General features: G+C 55.1%; 2 protein-coding genes across 5 annotated transcripts in view; one reads left to right on the top strand and one right to left on the bottom strand.

Moving 5' to 3' along the window:
• Positions 1 to 1048: 1048 nt before the first annotated feature.
• LOC111147111 (inhibitor of growth family member 1) lies at positions 1049 to 7672 on the bottom strand. Of its 4 annotated transcripts, XM_022503009.1 has the most exons (3): positions 6709 to 7017; positions 4224 to 4412; positions 1049 to 2029 (listed from the first exon to the last, which is right to left on the bottom strand). In XM_022503009.1, the coding sequence occupies exons 1-3, from the start codon at positions 6842 to 6844 to the stop codon at positions 1326 to 1328; spliced, it is 1029 nt and encodes a 342-aa protein (XP_022358717.1). In that variant the 5' UTR covers positions 6845 to 7017; the 3' UTR covers positions 1049 to 1325. The 4 variants fall into 4 exon arrangements, with proteins under 4 accessions (XP_022358717.1, XP_022358718.1, XP_022358719.1 ...); XM_022503010.1 differs by lacking the exons at positions 4224 to 4412; positions 6709 to 7017 and adding an exon at positions 7397 to 7672; XM_022503011.1 differs by lacking the exon at positions 4224 to 4412 and having other exon boundaries at positions 6709 to 7153.
• A 6094-nt stretch (positions 7673 to 13766) lies between these two features.
• LOC111146958 (cysteinyl-tRNA synthetase 2, mitochondrial) overlaps positions 13767 to 16906 on the top strand; it is a 43806-nt gene continuing 40666 nt past the window's right edge. The window contains exons 1-2 of the mRNA XM_022502718.1: positions 13767 to 13978; positions 14285 to 14335. Of these exons, the coding sequence (XP_022358426.1) occupies positions 13767 to 13978; positions 14285 to 14335 (263 nt within the window). The remainder of the gene's footprint in view (positions 13979 to 14284; positions 14336 to 16906) is intronic.

Genomic DNA, 16906 nt, shown 5'->3' with positions numbered 1-16906 from the left:
GCTTCTCTCTCCGCCTCTGCCTGCTCGTGCGCTGGCGTGTGCACACGCTCTCTCTCTCTCTGACAAATAAATAAAATTAAAAAAAAAAAAAAGATTCTCTCTCCCCCTCTCCCTCTGCCCCTCCCCTGCTCACACTCACTCTCAACGAAAGAAAGAAAGAAAAATAAAATAAAGACTTAACAATGTAAAACACATTCTTGGCTCACAGGCCTTGTGAGAACAGGTGGTAGGCTGATGCGGCTTGTGGTCAGTAATTCCCTAACCCCTGTTCTAAATATATACTCTGACATCTATTTGCTGGCAATTAGGTACTTCTATTTCATTATTAAGAACAATAAAAAGAAATGTGCTTTAAGGCTTTGTCTAAACTGCTGGTATACAGGTTTTTAAAAGAAAAATTTTAAAAATTACTTGCACCCCAATTAAATGTACTGCAAGAGGAGCAACGAGGTCAAACCTCACTTCTTTCTGGACCTCACACCTGCACAGCTCTCGTGCACAGTCAAAAACACACCTCGGTTCTACAGAGGTTTCTGGTTACAAAGCAGCAAGTGTAAGTTCACTTGGAAAGTACATTTACACGCCTCCAGTGAATGAAACATGGAGCCACATGGAGATGTGTGACAGCAAAAAGGCGTGCTCTGAAGTTCCACGACTAAACCACCTCCATGCGGTTTAATTAAAACTGTCCCCAGTCATTTAAAAAAGGCCATTTGTGGAACAGGCCAGTAATAGAAAATGTTTGTCACGTAAAACTTTAGCATTCACCTGTCTAAAAAGATAACCTGCAAACTTTAAACCTTTATGTGGGATTGTTATATGGCTATACGTGATCGCGGCAAGAAACACATGTGCTATGGGCTATGACTCTGGCAATCTGGCTAATATTTAAAGACGTGCTCATGAAGCAATACCATTATTTTTATTAATATAATGCTAATGATGCTAAATGAAACTCTTTCCGCAGGAAACAAGTCACGTAGCTTCCAAGTCACCCCCGCCCCAGCAGAACAAAAACAAAAGCAAAACAAATCAGTCTGAGACTCACTTGAGTGTTTAATTCAAACCTATATTTGTAGTTTCTAAAATGTTGATCCACAGACCACTTTCTTGTTACACGTGTGTACCAATGAAAACAAAAGGCAGAGAGTCACCGCCATCCCTGCAAAAGGAATGGCTCCTTTTCTAACATTCTTGAAAAATGTACAATGTACAGTCCTTGCGCCTCAGCGCAGGCGGCGACGTAATAAATACACCGGCGGCCGCTGTCCCCGCCGCCGCGCGGCTCCGCCTACTACCTGCTACGCGCTGCGCGGCTCCGCCTACTACCTGCTATGCGCCCGCTCCTTTTTGGATTTCTCCAGGGCCTTGTCCATGGTCTTCTCGTTCTCTCCTCGACACTTGGGACAGTACCACTTGCCCTTGGGTTTGTGATTCAGCCCCACGCAGGAGAAATGGAACCATTCGATGGGGCACTCGTCGTTGTCACAGCCGATCATTTCTCCATAGGAGACCTGATTGCACAGACAGTACGTCGGCTCGTTCGGGTCGATGGGAAGGTCCGCAGGGGACGCTTCCCGCTCGGCTTTGGCCTTGGAGCGTTTCTTCTTCTTGGAGGCTTTTGCTTTCTTCTCCTTAGGCGTCCCGGAGGTGATGTCATCGTGGTCGTGATTATTGGCCGCATTCTCTCGGTTCTCGTTGTTGCGCTGCCGCCGAGACCGCTTATTATTGGTCTTCTCCGCCTGCGTGATTGTCTCACTCTTGGACTTATCCTGGCCGGCTTTGCCGCTGTGGCCGGTGGCGTCATTGACCTCCTGATGAGCCTCAAAGAGCTCCACATGACTGTCCACCTGCCTGGTCCGGTTCTCCACCAACTCCACCATCTGACTCACGATCTGGATCTTCTCGTCGCCCAGCTCCTGGCTCCGAATCAGGGCTCTCTGAATGCAATGCAGCACTCTCCTTTTCTGGACGCCGTCTGTCTCGCGTTTGAATTTCTCATAATACTCATCCAGTTCCTTCAGGATTTCTGCAAAGGAAAAATAAGCATTACGTCCAATCTATAAACACTACAGAGCTTTTCATTTAAATTCTCTAGTCTATAAAAAAGTAATTGCGAAGGACAGAAATCATCAACGCAAGATTTCCTAGTATGAAGATCCTATAACGTACGGGCCTTTCAAGCGACTTTTTTGCCCCCACTGGAAAAAAATTCCTGGAACTAAACACAAATACCAACACAGTTCCCATTTGGCAAAGTGCCCCTCAGAGCCCCCAAGGGACTCCGTGCACTTAAAAGCATGGGTAACTAACGTTACTGTCAGGGTCAGCAACTGAGGGGAGAAGTTTAAATTAGGTGGAGTGCTGCTACCCAAACTTTTCCTTTCTATAAAACTAAGTGGTCGGGGCGCCTGGGTGGCTCAGTGGTTAAAGCCTCTGCCTTCGGCTCAGGTCATGATCTCAGGGTCCTGGGATCAAGTCCCGCATTGGGTTCTCTGCTCAGCAGGGAGCCTGCCTCCTCCTCCTCCTGTCTCTCTCTCTGCCTGCCTCTCTGCCTACTTGTGATCTGTAAAATAAATTAAAAAAAAAAAAAAAAAAAAAAAACTAAGTGGTTTATGTCCTATATTTCCAGTTTTTACTCAAATATTCTTCTAACTTAAAGACCTTTATTCCCTTTATTTTAATGCACCAATGTCTAGAATACTGCATGAAATCAGAGAATGTGTGTAAATAGTACCTAGTGACCCAGGGCCTCCGTCTGTCAGTCACATCACGGCCGTCTCACCTTGCTCCTCTGTATTACTAAAAACAAAACTGGTTTGCCACAGCTTAAGTCAGACGAGCTTGCTTTGCCTTAAAACAAAGGGGTCAGATTTTGCTCTTGCATTTACTGGTTAGGACAATACATATTCACATCTGTAAAAATCAACAGATTTTAAGACATAACCAAAACTAAAAAACCCTCAGTACTAAATTTAAACTTTGTACAGGGGCGCACCTGACTGGCTCAGTCGGTAGAACACGTGACTCCTGATCTTGGGTTTTGAGTTCAAGCCCCACACTGAGTGTAGAGATTACTTAAAAATAAAATCTTAAAACAAAAAAGTGTGTATGATTTAAAAATGTAATTTGGAAAGTGTAATTAGGGGGTGTGTGGGTGGTTCAGTGGGTTGGGCCTCTGCCTTCAGCTCAGGTGGTGATCTCGGGGTCCTGGGATCGAGCCCCAGATAGGGCTCTCTGCTTGGGGGGAGCCTGCTTCCCCCACCTCTGTCTCTCTGCCTACTTGTGATCGCTCTCTATCAAATAAATAAATAAAATCTTTAAAACAGAATATAATTGGGCAATTTCTAAAGATATAAAAGTTGTTAAATAATCTTGATTGAAACAAGGAAAATAAATATTCTTGCCAAAAAACTACTTAAATATAAACAGAAATTTCCAGAGTTATTTTCCCCAAAGAGTAACAAATCTAAACAGTATTAGGGAGCCTGCCGGCCTCAGACAGAAAATCATGCACCTCTTGTTCTTGGGGTTCTGAGTTTGAGTGCCCAGAGTTTGGTGTAGAGATTACTAAAAAAAAAAAAGAAATGAATAAATAGTATCAGATTTTTATCCTGAAACCATTTGCAGTCTCTTAACATTAGGCAATTCTATTCTCCAGCGAGGAAGTGTGGGAGGCAGGATGTATAAAATGTAACCCTCATCCCTTCCAGATCTTATCTCTTATAGTTACAAGGCATAAACCTAACACTGGAATAAACACATGAACACAGACCAACACTGAAGGTTACCTAAATGTATGTATTATTTTCCAGGCTATATTCTTAAACTGAAGACGGCTCTGAAGATACTTCCTAGAAGAACAATGTAGACCATTTACCACCCCCAGAAAGGAGGAATGCCACAGTCCCAGTGTCTGGGAGTAATTAATTCTGAAAATAAATAGGCTCAATTTATCTAAGTTCTGTTTTTCATAGATGTTAAAATATGAGTTTCTGCAACTTATTCTAAGTTAATTGCATATTACAAAGCTACTATTTGGTTTAACTGGTAACCAAATCTGTAAAGTCAATGCTAGCCTTTCACAGAAAAAAAGTTCCTATTACCGTGAAATTCAGTAACCGGTTTTTACAGCACAAGCAAGCTTACATCCACGTGAAGCCTCGCATGTGGAAAAGAAACGAAAATCACAGCACGAAATTACCAAGGAGTAATTCTGTTACCTGCACAGCGGCATGTGTCTCTTAGACTCCCCCCGCGAAGTCCAGTGTCAACAGAGCCACCGCCGCGCGCGGTACCAGCACCCTCCTGTCTAACAGGCAGGTGTCCTGCCGGCGCACCAGGAACTTCTCCGGCTCCCTCAGCTCCAGCGGCCGCTGACCTTCTTCTGAAAATGCTCCACACCACTGTCCCTGCAGGGAAGCCACGGCCGCCACGAAATGAGCCTCCAGCAAAACTCATCTGACCCGTCCACCTGCTAGACACGTACTTGCCCTGTCCACGAAGGCTGCACGGACGCTGGCTAAGACGCGGATGTCCGAGGCGGGGCGGGTATACCCTAGCAACACCTCAAACACCGCAGACGTGACTCAACGCGGCCACGCGAGCTCTACCTCGAGTGCCATCTAACGTGGTGCACTGACCACTCGTCTTTCCGAACCATCTCCGACCGACGCAGGCTGAGGAAAGGCCGCTGGCCACGTCCGGCCTCCAGCACAGGTCGCGGGCACCGAAGCGGTGGGTGCGGCGCCTGCCCGCGAGTGTCCCCGCAGCTCCCCGGCCGGCCGTCGTCGGCGCCGCAGCGGGAGCTCCGCAGCGGGGGCCGCTCTGCGGGACGCCGGCCCCGAAGCAACACAGTCACCGCGCGGGGCGCTACAGCAGCTGTGCGAGGCGCTACAGTAGCCGAGCGGGGCGCAGCCGGTGCCGACACACTCCCCAGGGCGCTCACCAGCGGCGCCGGCGACACGAGTCCTCCCATCTTCGCTCCGCGGAGTCGCCGCCCGGCTCGGCGCCCTCGGGGCCCCCTCGTCCCCGCCAGGCACCCGCCCGGGGCCACTCAAGCTTTCCCCGCTCCGCGCGGCCGCACCCACGGGTCATCGGCCGGACCGCCTGCGGGTCCGTGCGGCTTGAGCCGCGACCTCTGCAGCTCCGGAACCAGCGCTCGCCACGCTCGCTCTGGCGGCCGGTGCCGCCATGGCTCCGCGGCCGGAAGTGACCGGGCTCGGGCCCCTGAGGGACAGGGGCGGGGCGGGGCCCTCAGCCAATGGGGAGGCAGCCAGCGGGCGTCGCGCCACGCCCCGAGAGCCACCGCCTCTGGGGCTCTCCGGGCCGTAGGGCGGAGGCCAAGCGGGACGCCAATCACAGCCCAGGATCACCGACCACGTCCCGCCCCTGCAGCGCCAACGGCCAATCCGAGGCCGGAGGCCGGGCGACCCAAAGACATTCAAATCAACTCGACCTCCTCCTCCTCCTCCCCGCCCCTCCAGAGAAACAAGGAGGCAGCGGAAACGAGACCCGTGCCAGTCACTGCGCAAAGCCCACCCTCATCCGGCTCAGTAGCCAATAGCTCAGCAGCGGACTGATAAGGACATTCCATGGGGGACGCCGAGACCAATCACAAGGAGGCCACAGCGGGACGTTCGCAATATGCTAATAAGACCCCTATAAAAGTAGCTGCGAAGCCCCGGCTCGGCTAGAGCGCGCAGGGGCGCCATGCCGCGGGGTCTCTCAGTGCGCTTGGGGCGTGCGGCCGCTTCCTACCTCCCCCCGCTTCCGTTTCCCTGCTGCGCAGCCCTGTAAACATTAGTAAACTCCGAGCGACGATCCGCGTCCCGTACACAGCCCCCCGCGCCGTGCCTGGCCAGGCAGGAAAGTTTCCCCAACAGCCAACAATTCCCAGCGGATACGAACCCTCCGCCTCTCTCCGGAACTCTGGGCAGCCGGGGCTGCAGAGAACGACCCACAGGTCCTCTTCCCTGCCATGTTCCTCTGCGAGCCGACAAGCTTTGCCCGCGTCCCCGAGCACAGCAGATGGGCGACTCCCCGACCCATTCTCCTTCCCCTTCCCTGCCCTGCCCTCCCCTTCCCCGCCTCACGCACGGAATAAAGCCCTCGCCCTCGGCGAACTACACCCGGCCGCGCCGCCCCTCACTCGCTGTACAGCTCCACGGGAGGCCCGGGGGGCCGGGCGGGGGCGGCGGCGACCCGGGCCGCACGGCGCGGAGTGTCGACCCCGGACTTTATATAACACTCAGATTCGGGACTGGGTGGGGGTGGCTCCGGGGATGGCGAGCAGAGCCGGGGACCCGCCGCCCGCAGCGCCCTCCCAGCAGCCCTGCGCGCAGCCCCGTCGCTGCGCCCCTCAGCCCCAGCGACCGCGGCACATCCCTCCCTCGGCGCCCTAGCCTGCGCCCCCTGAGCCCCCTCCCCCGCAGCACCCCGCCTCGTCACTTCACTACAAAGAGCGCTTTGCTCGCGCAGCCTGGCATGGAGACCTCCCGTTCCTCCTTCCTCCTCCGTGTCCGGGCTTCGTGCACAAGGACCTTGGCGAATCAAAGACGCTCCAGACCTTTTGTTCCTGCCCGGCCAGGGCCGCCGCCGCGGGCCCGCGGCTCCTCCGGGCGGGGAACAGGACGGCCCCGCGGCCCGGCGGCGCGCCGCGACCGGCGGGGATGGAGCGACCGCCCCCGCCCATCCCTCCCGCCGTACCTTGGTATTTCGCGTCGATCTCCCGCATCAGCGAGACGCTTCTCTGCAGGTCGAAAGGCAGAGACTCGATGGAGTCCAGGTAGTCCTCCACGTAGTTCACCAGGTGGACCTGCTCCCCGTTGGCAGGGCTCAACATGGTTCACCGAGGTCCCCGGCGACTCGGCGCGGCTTTCCGCTTCCTCCAGCCCCCGCCCCCTCGGAGCCCAGAGCTGCAAAATGCAAAGCTCCCGCCCGCCGGCGCCCCCCCTCCGGCCGGCCCCGCGCCGCTACATCTGCGAGCCGCGCCGCCTGGGCCCGGGGACCCGGCGCCTGGCGGGCCCGGCCGGCGCTCGGCGGCCTCGGGCGCGGGGCGGGCGGGGCGGCGCGTGCGGGCGCGCACCCCGGCGCAAGGGCCGGGGCCGGGGCCGAGCGAGCGCGGGAAGGGGCGCGCGCCGCCCGCCGCGCCGCACTTGTCCAACGTGGAGAACCCAAATACCAGTTTCAAACACTTGGGAAACATTCGGCCCCCCGCACCGCGCATGCGCCCCGCCCCCCCCATCGCCCCCTCCCCGCGGGCCCCGCCCCCGCCGCATCACGCCCCTCACCGGCCCAGCAGCGCGGGGGTGTGGCTTTGTCTGTCACTTTGGCTGGGGAGGGGTCGCGGGGACAGGGGCGGCAGGCGAAGCGCGAACTTTACTGAGTTTCGCACTAGGAAGCAGAGCCTGTCGGGCGGGAATGCAGGACCATCCGGGAACGTGGGGAGCAGCCGGCCCTGCCGAAGACCCGGTCGGAACCGACTCAGGCATGGGACGGCCGCCGCCGAGACCATCGCTAACCCAAGGCGCTACCTCCCTAACAACTCCCAGTCCCTCACTCTCCAGAGCCCCGCAGCAGAGCGGGGGCATAAGTAAGGCCCGAAAGAGACTGGCAACACCGAGACCCAATCCGCTTGCCGCCCTCACCTCAGTTGGCCAATCAAGATGAAGAGGAGGCGGGGCGAGTACGGATAACTCCTCCCAGGCACCGACTACGAGAAACCCGCGTCCTAAGGGGGGCGGGGGGGGGGAAGGGCGGGCCGTGCAGCGCGGAAGTGGTGGCGCATGCGCGCTTGCAAGGCCAGGGCGGCCAGCGGCCCGGGAGGGAGGAGACCTACCATTAGGCGGCCGGACCACCGCTCCCAGCAACCTCAGCGGCTCGCGCGCCTGCGCGGTCCTCACCGCCTTCCCTTTGTGTCGCCGGCCGGAGCCCGGTTCAGAGCGGCTCGCAGACAAAGGGGCCCGAGAGTGGAGCTGCTTTCCGGACTGGGCTCCCGCAGAGGGCGGGGCATCCGACCCCCTCCCTACTCTGCCCTAGGATCCACTCTCATTCGAAAGACCCCCCGAAAGCAGGGTGGGGCAGTCGTCCGGTCCCGGGGGTCCGGGACCCCCTCCCCATACCGTCTCGGCCCTTCCCCTCCCCCACGGCCTTTCTCCCCGCGCTAAGCTCCCGTTTTCGGGCTTTCTGAAAAGCCCGGCGCAGACGTTCCCGTTGCCTAGGCGACGGGCCCGCGCACCGGCCCGCCGCTTCCGGCCGAGGCCCCGCCCCGTGGGCGTGGCCCGCCCCGCCTTTGTCCGGCGGGCTCGGGCCTCCTCGGCTCGGACCGGTGCCCCGGGCTGCTCCTGGCCGGCCGGGGCGCGCGGCTGTGAGGTCCTGCTCGCGCCGGCCCTTGCCCCGGGAGGTCGGTCGGGGTGTCCTGTCGCGGCCTCTGCCGGGGGAGCCGGCTCCGCGGTGCCTGCCTGCTTCGCCCCAGCGGAGCGGGTGCCCGGGGCGTGCGGGGTGCGGGTCCGCGGACTGCGAGCCCCAGGCCGTGGCCGGTGTTTAAAGTCCGTTCGGGGCTCCCTGGCTGGCTGGCCCGGCGGAGCCCCCGCTGGAGTCGGGGTTGTGAGGCCCCGCCCCACCGTGAGTGCAGAGATTACGTACAATCTTTAAATAAAAGGTCAATCCCTAAAGAGAAGTAAAGGGGCTGCGAGTGAGCCGGTAGCGCTTCGACCGACCCGACGGCCGCGGGGTGGGCGGTGCTCGGGGACGCCCGGGGCGGCCGGAGGGCGGCGGCCCCGGCGCTGAGCTGTTCTGTCTTCGGGGGGGGGGGCGGTTTCCCGGTCCGGCGGACGCGAAGGGCGACCGGTGGTTCGACCGACTGTAGCCCTGCGGCTCGGTCCGGCCTTCACCGTGAGAGCCCTGCGCCCTTCCCGCGGCAGGACGTCCGCTGTGAGGTCGGGAGGACGGTCGCTGTACGTAGCGACTCGCGCTTCTCGCAGTCTGCGCCCGGCTGAGTGGAGTTCGTTTCATTTGATGCAACAACTTGCTGGCCGCGAGTCTGCGGGAGATGCTTGCGCACTGCGCCCTGTGGCAACGGAGACCCTACGGATTACAGAGACTAAGTTGAAAAGAAGATCTCCCTTTCTCCGAGAGCATATAAATAATTGTAAAGTTCCCGAGCAAGAAAGACATAGGTCCGTTGGACCCTTGCATGTACCGACTGTAGAAGGAGTAGTGTTTGCATTTCCGAATAAAGGTTAGAAGGAACTTACCCCTTCCAACCATAATCAAGCCGGTTTGAACTAGGTTATCTTTTTTAAAATTCATGATGCTAGGGCGCCTGGTTGGCTCAGTTGGATAAGCGACTGCCTTCAGCTCAGGTCATGATCCTGGAGTCCTGGGATCGAGTCCCGGCATCAGGCTCCCAGCTCCAAGGGGAGTCTGCGTCTCCCTCTGATCTTCTCCTCGCTCATGTTGTCTCTCACTGTCTCTCTCTCAAAAAAAAAAAAAAAAAAATCTTAAAAAAAAATCATGATGCTATCTGAATAATGATTCCTTTCATGTTTTCATGGACTCTACAGACACAGAAACAAAAGGTTGTCTTAATTCAACAGGAAATAGTTCAGGAGTGCCGACCAGGTGCTCGCTACTGCTCACCGACTGGGGATGCAGCAGTGACCGAGGCGCCTACGTTGTATAGAACAGTTCACCTTGTGGGCTGAGGTCAGAAGATATTTTATGTATTAGCTTTACAAAGTTATTAAAATACATATCGATGACTTCACAGTTTTCTAAACAAGATCAGAACACCAAGAGCTAAAACGTAACTCTGACCATGCGATTTAAATATATTACTAAGGAAAAGTGTTTAATTTTGAAGATACATTGAATTACCTTGGTTGTTTCAGTTCTGCTCTTTGGAGCGTGTTGCAAAAAGGATACTAATTTTTTTTTTCTGAGTTATATTTCTAGTTTAACAGGTGATACTCAAAGCCATGGGAGTAAAACATAAGAGGTGAACAAAATATTTTATGTTTTGAGGTGCTTAAAAAATAAAAATAAATGCTAACATATTTCCCTCAAACTTGAAATAGCTTTTTTTTTTTAATTTTATTTATTTATTTGACAGACAGAAATCACAAGTAGGCAGAGAGGCAGGCAGAGAGAGAGAGGGAAGCAGGCTCCCTGCCGAGCAAAGAGCCCGATGTGGGGCTCCATCCCATGACCGTGAGATCACGACCTGAGCTGAAGGCAGAGATTTAACCCACTGAGCCACCCAGGCGCCCCTCAAACTTGAAATACCTTAAACAGTAGGCTACCTTATCTACTCTACTTTGAATTTGCAAGATTTGGCCTTGAAAGAAAACGTATTACTGAGAACTGCATTTTTGGTTGTTGTCATTAAGGACTAGGAAATGGCATTCTAGATACTTTGGAATCATTAGTTTTATTAATTTTTTTATTTTTTAAAAATTTTAAAAGATTTATTTATTTATTTCACAGAGACAGTGAGAGAGAACACAAGCAAGGGTAGTGGGAGAGGGAGAAGCAGGCTTCCCGCTGAGCAGGGCTCCATTCCAGGACTCTGGGATCATGACCTGAGCTGAAGTCAGACGCTTAGCGACGGAGCCACCCAGGCGCCCCTGGAATCATTAATTTTAATACACTTCTTTGTTTTGGCCTGGACTGGGGAGGAGTCACTTCAAAGAAACAGGATTTTCTTTTGGGGAGTATATTTGCTAATAAATGTTCCCAGTCATTTTTACTTTACCTTAATATTCAACCTGCAAAACGAATCATATTTTTCAATTAGCAATACCGCTCCTCAGATAAACCTCATTGGCTACGATGCCGCCACTGCGCAAAGCTAAGAATCCTATTTTTAATCACCATTATGTAGAGGGTTATGTTTGTCATTGGTCTGATGATTTCAGAAAGACTTAATTGAGTAAAGTAGAACGGCTGCCAAAGACGGCTGAACACCTTACACAACTGGTTTTCTGAAAACAGAAGATACCATTGTTAATTTAAAAGTCGTGAATTTTCTAGGGCCAATTCCAGCATGCCAGCTGTCCAGATTCCTGTGCAGGATTCGGTCTTCCCTGTTACTAAATGTGTTTTCAAAACTTCTAGCCCTTGCCTTGAATTCTGTGTGTTGACACAGATTGCCTTTTGTTCATTTGCTTATTTTACTAGCACATCTAGTATCTGGACCAGAGCTTTCTCCACGGCGGAAATTTTCTTCCACATGCACAACAGGTGGATTTCATCACAGATTAATTCAGCAGCTCTTTTCTTTAAAATTTTTTTTTTTTATTTGACGGAGAGAGATCACAGTAGACAGAGAGGCAGGCAGAGAGAGAGAGAGAGGGAAGCAGGCTCCCTGCTGAGCAGAGACTCGATCCCAGGACCCCGAGATCATGACCTGAGCCGAAGGCAGCAGCTTAACCCACTGAGCCACCCAGGCGCCCCTTGCAGCCCTTTTCTGAATGTAGTGCTGGAACAGTGAGGGGGTTCCAAAGAATTCACAAATCTAAAGTACTGGGGCGAGAAGTACATACATTGTACTAGTCACAGGAGATACTTACGACCTAACCAAGATCAGGATGCAGACAGGTAGTGAAGGAGGGATAATAATACTCCAGTAGAACTTTGAGTAGTCAGGGAGCCTGTGCTTAGCACTGATGGAGAATTCTCCTACTTCTGAACAATAGGTTCTGACATTTTAGCTTTATGCGTTAGAACATAGTTTACATTAGACTACAATTTAGCTTGAAACAGAATTCCAGAATTGGACTCCAGGGATTTTGGAAGAAAAAAATAAAAAATTAAGTGTTCTAGGAACATACTGGTTTGTCTCTACTTAAGCACTTGCCTTTCAATAGGGTGACCAAAACAAACAAACAAACAAAAAAAGAACTGAGGAACCTCCAAGAGGTTTTGAGGAATGCAAAAATAAAGGGGACTTCTTCCTTCCTTCCTTCCTTCCTTCCTCCCTCCCTCCCTCCTTCCCATCCTCCCTATGTAGCTTCCTCCATTCCTTCCTTCTTTCCTTCCTTCAACACGGTTTTGCAAGATATCAGTAGGGTCACTTTTGTCAAGATAATTTGAAAGAAACTTCAAGTGAATCCGCCTTTAAAAATCCCACTGAAACCGCAATTCGGATTGTTTTTGTTCTCAAGAAAGGATATGATATAGAAGGTTTAACCTTAATGAATCCCAAGTAGACACTTCTATTACACCTACTTGATGAATGGGTGGTTTCCTAGCTTTGGTCTTGCATCCGGAGACACTGCTGTCTTGGGGTGCAAGTGAGCCTTGTGCTAAGTGGAGACGTGCTGTGCACGCCTAGGAGGGCAGATGCTCCTGGTTCGTGCTGGAGAGCGAATGTGCTGTGTCAGGGTGCACACGTGCTGTGTGTGGACTGGGGTACAGATGTGCTGCGTTAGGGTGCAGACTCGCTGTGTTGGGGTGCAGACTATGTACCGGGATGCAGACTCGCTGTGTTGGGGTGCGGACGTGTGTACCGGGGTGCACTGCTGTGTTGGGGTGTGGACTGTCTACCGGGGTGCACGTGTGCTGTTGGGGCGCGGACATGTGTACCGGGGTGCACGTGCTGTGTTGAGGTGCGGACTGTGTACCGGGGTGCACGTGTGATGTGTTGGGGCGCGGACGTGTGTACCGTGGTGCACGTGCTGTGTTGGGGTGCGGACTGTGTACTGGGGTGCACGTGTGCTGTGTTGGGGCGCGGACGTGTGTACCGTGGTGCACGTGCTGTGTTGGGGCGCAGACGTGTGTACCGGGGTGCACGTGTGCTGTGTTGGGGCGCGGACGTGTGTACCGTGGTGCACGTGCTGTGTTGGGGCGCAGACGTGTGTACCGGGGTGCACGTGCTGTGTCGGGGCGCAGACGTGTGTACCGGGGTGCACGTGTTCTGTCGGGGCGCAGACGTGTGTACCGGGGTGCACGTGTGCTGTGTTGGGGTGCGGACGTGTGTACTGGGGTGCACGTACTGTGTTGGGGTGCGGACGTATGTACCGGAGTGCACGTGTGCTGTGTTGGGGTGCGAACGTATGTACTGGGGTGCACGTGCTGTGTTGGGGTGCGGACGTGCCGTGTGCGCGCTGGGGAGCTTAGGTGCTGTGCTGGGGCGCACAAGTGCCCTGTGGGTGCGCGGGGGTGAGACACGCTTCCCGAGCAGGCGAAGAACCGGTGGGGGTGCCCGCACGGTGAGCGCCGGCGGTCGGCGGCCTCCCGCTCCCCGGCCGGAGGTGGGAACCCGCCCGGACTCGCCTGCGTCAGCACACACACCCCCACGACGTCCGAGGACCAGAAGGCCCCGTCCTCGCGGAGAGAAGCAGCACCTCCCTCTACCGCCTAGGGCGCCCCGCCCCGGCCGCGCAGAAATCTCCCCGGTCCCCAGGGCCGCAGCCGAGCGGGCCCCCGGCCGGCTGGAGGAGGTACAGCCGCCGCTTCCCGACCGCCTCTTCCGAGGTTGGAAGGACCAGGTCCGTCATCTTCCGGAATGGGGGGACCCGATCGGATCCCCTTCCGGGATGGGCGGGACGTGACCAGATCCTCTTCCGGGTTGGGCGGGGCCTGGGCGTCCGCCGTTCTGGGATGGACAGATCCTAGGAGGCCCTTTCCGGGTTGGGCGGGGCGTTGTCTGGAACTTGCCCGAAGTGGGCGGATCTGGACGCCCTCTCCCGGGTGGGCCGGTCCAGGGCGAGCCCCGCCCGGAGTGGGCGTGGCGAGCCTCCGCGGCTGCTCGCGGGCCGGCCATGCTGCGGACGCGCGGGGCGGGTGTGGCCCCCCAGCTCCTGCGGGCCGCTTGGGGCCGGGGGGCCGGGCAGGGGCTGGCGCGGGAGGCGTCGGGGGCACGCGGGCAGGGCTGGCTGCAGCCGGCGGGCCACGACACGGGCGTCAAGGTGTACAACAGCCTCACCCGGAGGAAAGACCCCTTGATCGTGAGCAGCGCGGACGCCGCCTCCTGGTAGCCGCCCGGGATTGGGGGAGCGGGTGCCGGGACGTGGGGCGGAGGGTGTGCACCCGGCCTTTCCGGGGGCGGTAGCGCTGCGCTGAAAGGGTCTCAGGTGGGGGACACTTAGTAAGTACAGAACCCGCGGACGCACAGGCGGAGATGCTGCCCCGGGTACGGGGCAGGCTTTGGCTACGGACTCCCCAAAAGTGGCCGCTGGACGATTTTTTTAAGGGCATGGTTATATGATCACCCTAACCGAGAATGTGCTGTCCCTTCTTGCAAATGTGTTCACGTGGTGGACTGTAACCTTGTTCGTAGGTACAGCTGTGGGCCGACTGTCTACGATCACGCACACCTGGGCCATGCTTGGTGAGTTCCGAATTTGACTTTTCACACTTCAGGGGACGCTGTTTTTGGAAAGAAAGAGCCTCTGCAGGTTTTTTCCATCTCTCAAGGGGCAACTTAAGAATGCTGGGTAACTCACCACGTTCCAGTGCTGTGGGAGGCCTGTTGTCCCATTTGGTTTCCCTCGTCGACTGGAAGCACGTCCACCCGTGTCACAGGGGGGCCGTGAGAAGCGGTGATAAATGGCCTGTTCTGGAGTTCCGTGCTTCTTGGTGGGCTTAGTGGCATGAGGTCAGGAGTCGGTGAGAAGTTCTGTCTGGCGCCTGCTATGCGTTTTCTTTCCAACCTCAGACAAGCCCTTTTATTCCTCTGAGTCCTGGTTTCTTCATCTCGGAGACGGGTTGGTAATGGTGTCCATCTGTTTGAATCCTCACAGTTTTACGAAGAAACGCCGGTAAAGTGCGGTTACACAGTCCCTGAGGCGCGCTGTGGGGGGGGCTGAGCGGTTGCTGGGGATGAGTAACTCGCCCGCAGCCACAGTTCAGGGACCGGCAGAGCCCGGCGTGTCCCGTCTCCCGCTGCTTGCTTTCTCAACCGCGTCAGGACCCGCCGCACTGCCTCCCATCTTTGTCAGAATGACGCTTTTCCTAGTATTTTGTATGTTCTCTTCTTCGTTTCTTAAACTCGTCATGTTTCAGATTAGACTAAAAGTCAAAAGCTACCCTAGCTCTTTACACTTCTTACAACCCTGCATCATCCATGAAGGCTGGCGTGTTCTTTGTGTTTTGTTAAAACAGAATCAGTGGCCAACTTACCACTAACTTTAAAAAGGATATTTTGACCTCTTTACTGAAGCGTAAAATATGTTGGGGAAGGATTGCAAAGACAGAAAGAAATCGCAGTCTTTTATAGAGCCAAGTGGGTACAGTCTGTGAGGGCAGATGAGGTTGGTTTGCTGAGAGCAGTCAGGTGGCCCGTCAGGCCCGTCCCCCTTCGGGAGACGGAGCAGTCCCTCCCTTAATGGCGTCATTCCAAAGGGACAGCTCTCAGGTCCTTGAGACTTTCCAGAGTTGGGGGACTCAGGAGAGGCTTCCTTAGCCATTAAAACCATTTACATATATTTTAAGACTGAGGATTTGCTGAAGGAAGGGACAGTTGGGGGAAGTCTGCTTCCTTATTTTCAGCTCCTTTTCGGCCTCTGGTTCTAGTCGGTATCTGCCCTCCCGAGTGCAGAGAGGAGTACAGATACTACGGGAACTTGCGTTTGAATGAATGTTCCCGGGTGGTAGGCAGAGACGCCTTGGCATCACCCCACTAGCCGGAGTGTCCCCTTCCTCACTGTCGCCCCCCGCCCCCTCAAGGGTAACTGGTTATCCTCTCTGGAAGGTGGACTGTACGTTAGAGCCCATTCCTCAGGAGTCGTTCAGGACACTCCTGCGTGGTGGGAAATTCAAGATTTAGAAGAAGCCGTGAGCTCGTAGGGGCAGGGAAGCTTTTGCACGGCTCCGCTGCTCCTCAGGTAAAGTCCAAATCCTCAGGACATCTCTCCGGTTCTGGAAATCTGTCCTGAAGTACTGTCCAGGTTCATGTCTCCCCACCCGCCTCCCCAGGTACCACACGGGCCTCTATTTTAAAAAGACAGGTAGTTGGGGCGCCCGGCTGGCTCGGTAGAGCACGCAGTTCAACCTGAGGGTCATGAGTTCAAGCCCCACCCTGGGCCCAGAGCTTACTTTGGCGGGAAAAAAAAACAAAAGACATATACTTAATGGACACAGTACTTGCTCTGTTCTAAACGCTTTACAAACACCAGCCAGTGTGGTTCTCCTGAGGACACCGGGTGGTGGTGCTGTTCTCCCCCAGGGGCCCCTGCCGGCCAGGGGCTGACCCAGTGCACGGGTCGGGGGGTGGGTGGCAAATGCAGGGCATGGTGGTGACCGTGGTGACCACAGCTCCTGCCTGTACGAGTTGGTGCTGCACAGGCACCGTGTTCAGCAACCCCTTGGCATCATGGGATTCTGCCCAATTTATAACAAGCAGGTCGAGGCGTCAAAGGATCCAATATCGTGGCGTGGCAAGGAGGTTCCAACCTTGCTTGGTCACTGGAGCTGTGTTTGGGGAGGGGCAGTATGGGCCGCAGACGGGGTACATGACAGGGCCTGTGTTTGAGTTACAGAGGCTGTGTGGGTGACAGATGAGCAGGAGATTCGCTGACCCTGAGTTTTAGGGTTGCTTTTATGGGAAGCCAGACTCTGGACATTTTATTTTATTTTGATTTGATTTTTTGTTTTTTTGGACATTTTAAATGGCTGTTGAGTCCTTCTGGTTTTACACGTCTGAGCTGCCCCAGTGTGGCCTGCTGATAAGCTGGTGGGGTTTTTTGTTTGTTTTAAGATTTTATTTATTTGAGAGAGAGCATGCACAAGTAGGGGGGAGGGGTAGAGAGAGAGGGAGAAGCAGACTCCCCACTGAGCAGGGAGCCTGAATGCGGACTCGATCCCAGGACCCCAGGATCACGACCTGAACTGAGGGCAGACGCTGCGCTGACTGAGACCCCTGGGTGCCCCGAGCTGGTGTGTTAATATCCCACAACAGTGC

The sequence above is a fragment of the Enhydra lutris genome, unplaced genomic scaffold (genome assembly GCF_002288905.1).
Source record: "Enhydra lutris kenyoni isolate GAN:26980312 unplaced genomic scaffold, ASM228890v2 scaffoldscaffold15, whole genome shotgun sequence".
Taxonomy (NCBI): domain Eukaryota; kingdom Metazoa; phylum Chordata; class Mammalia; order Carnivora; family Mustelidae; genus Enhydra; species Enhydra lutris.
This window is presented reverse-complemented; position numbering and strand designations above follow the sequence as displayed.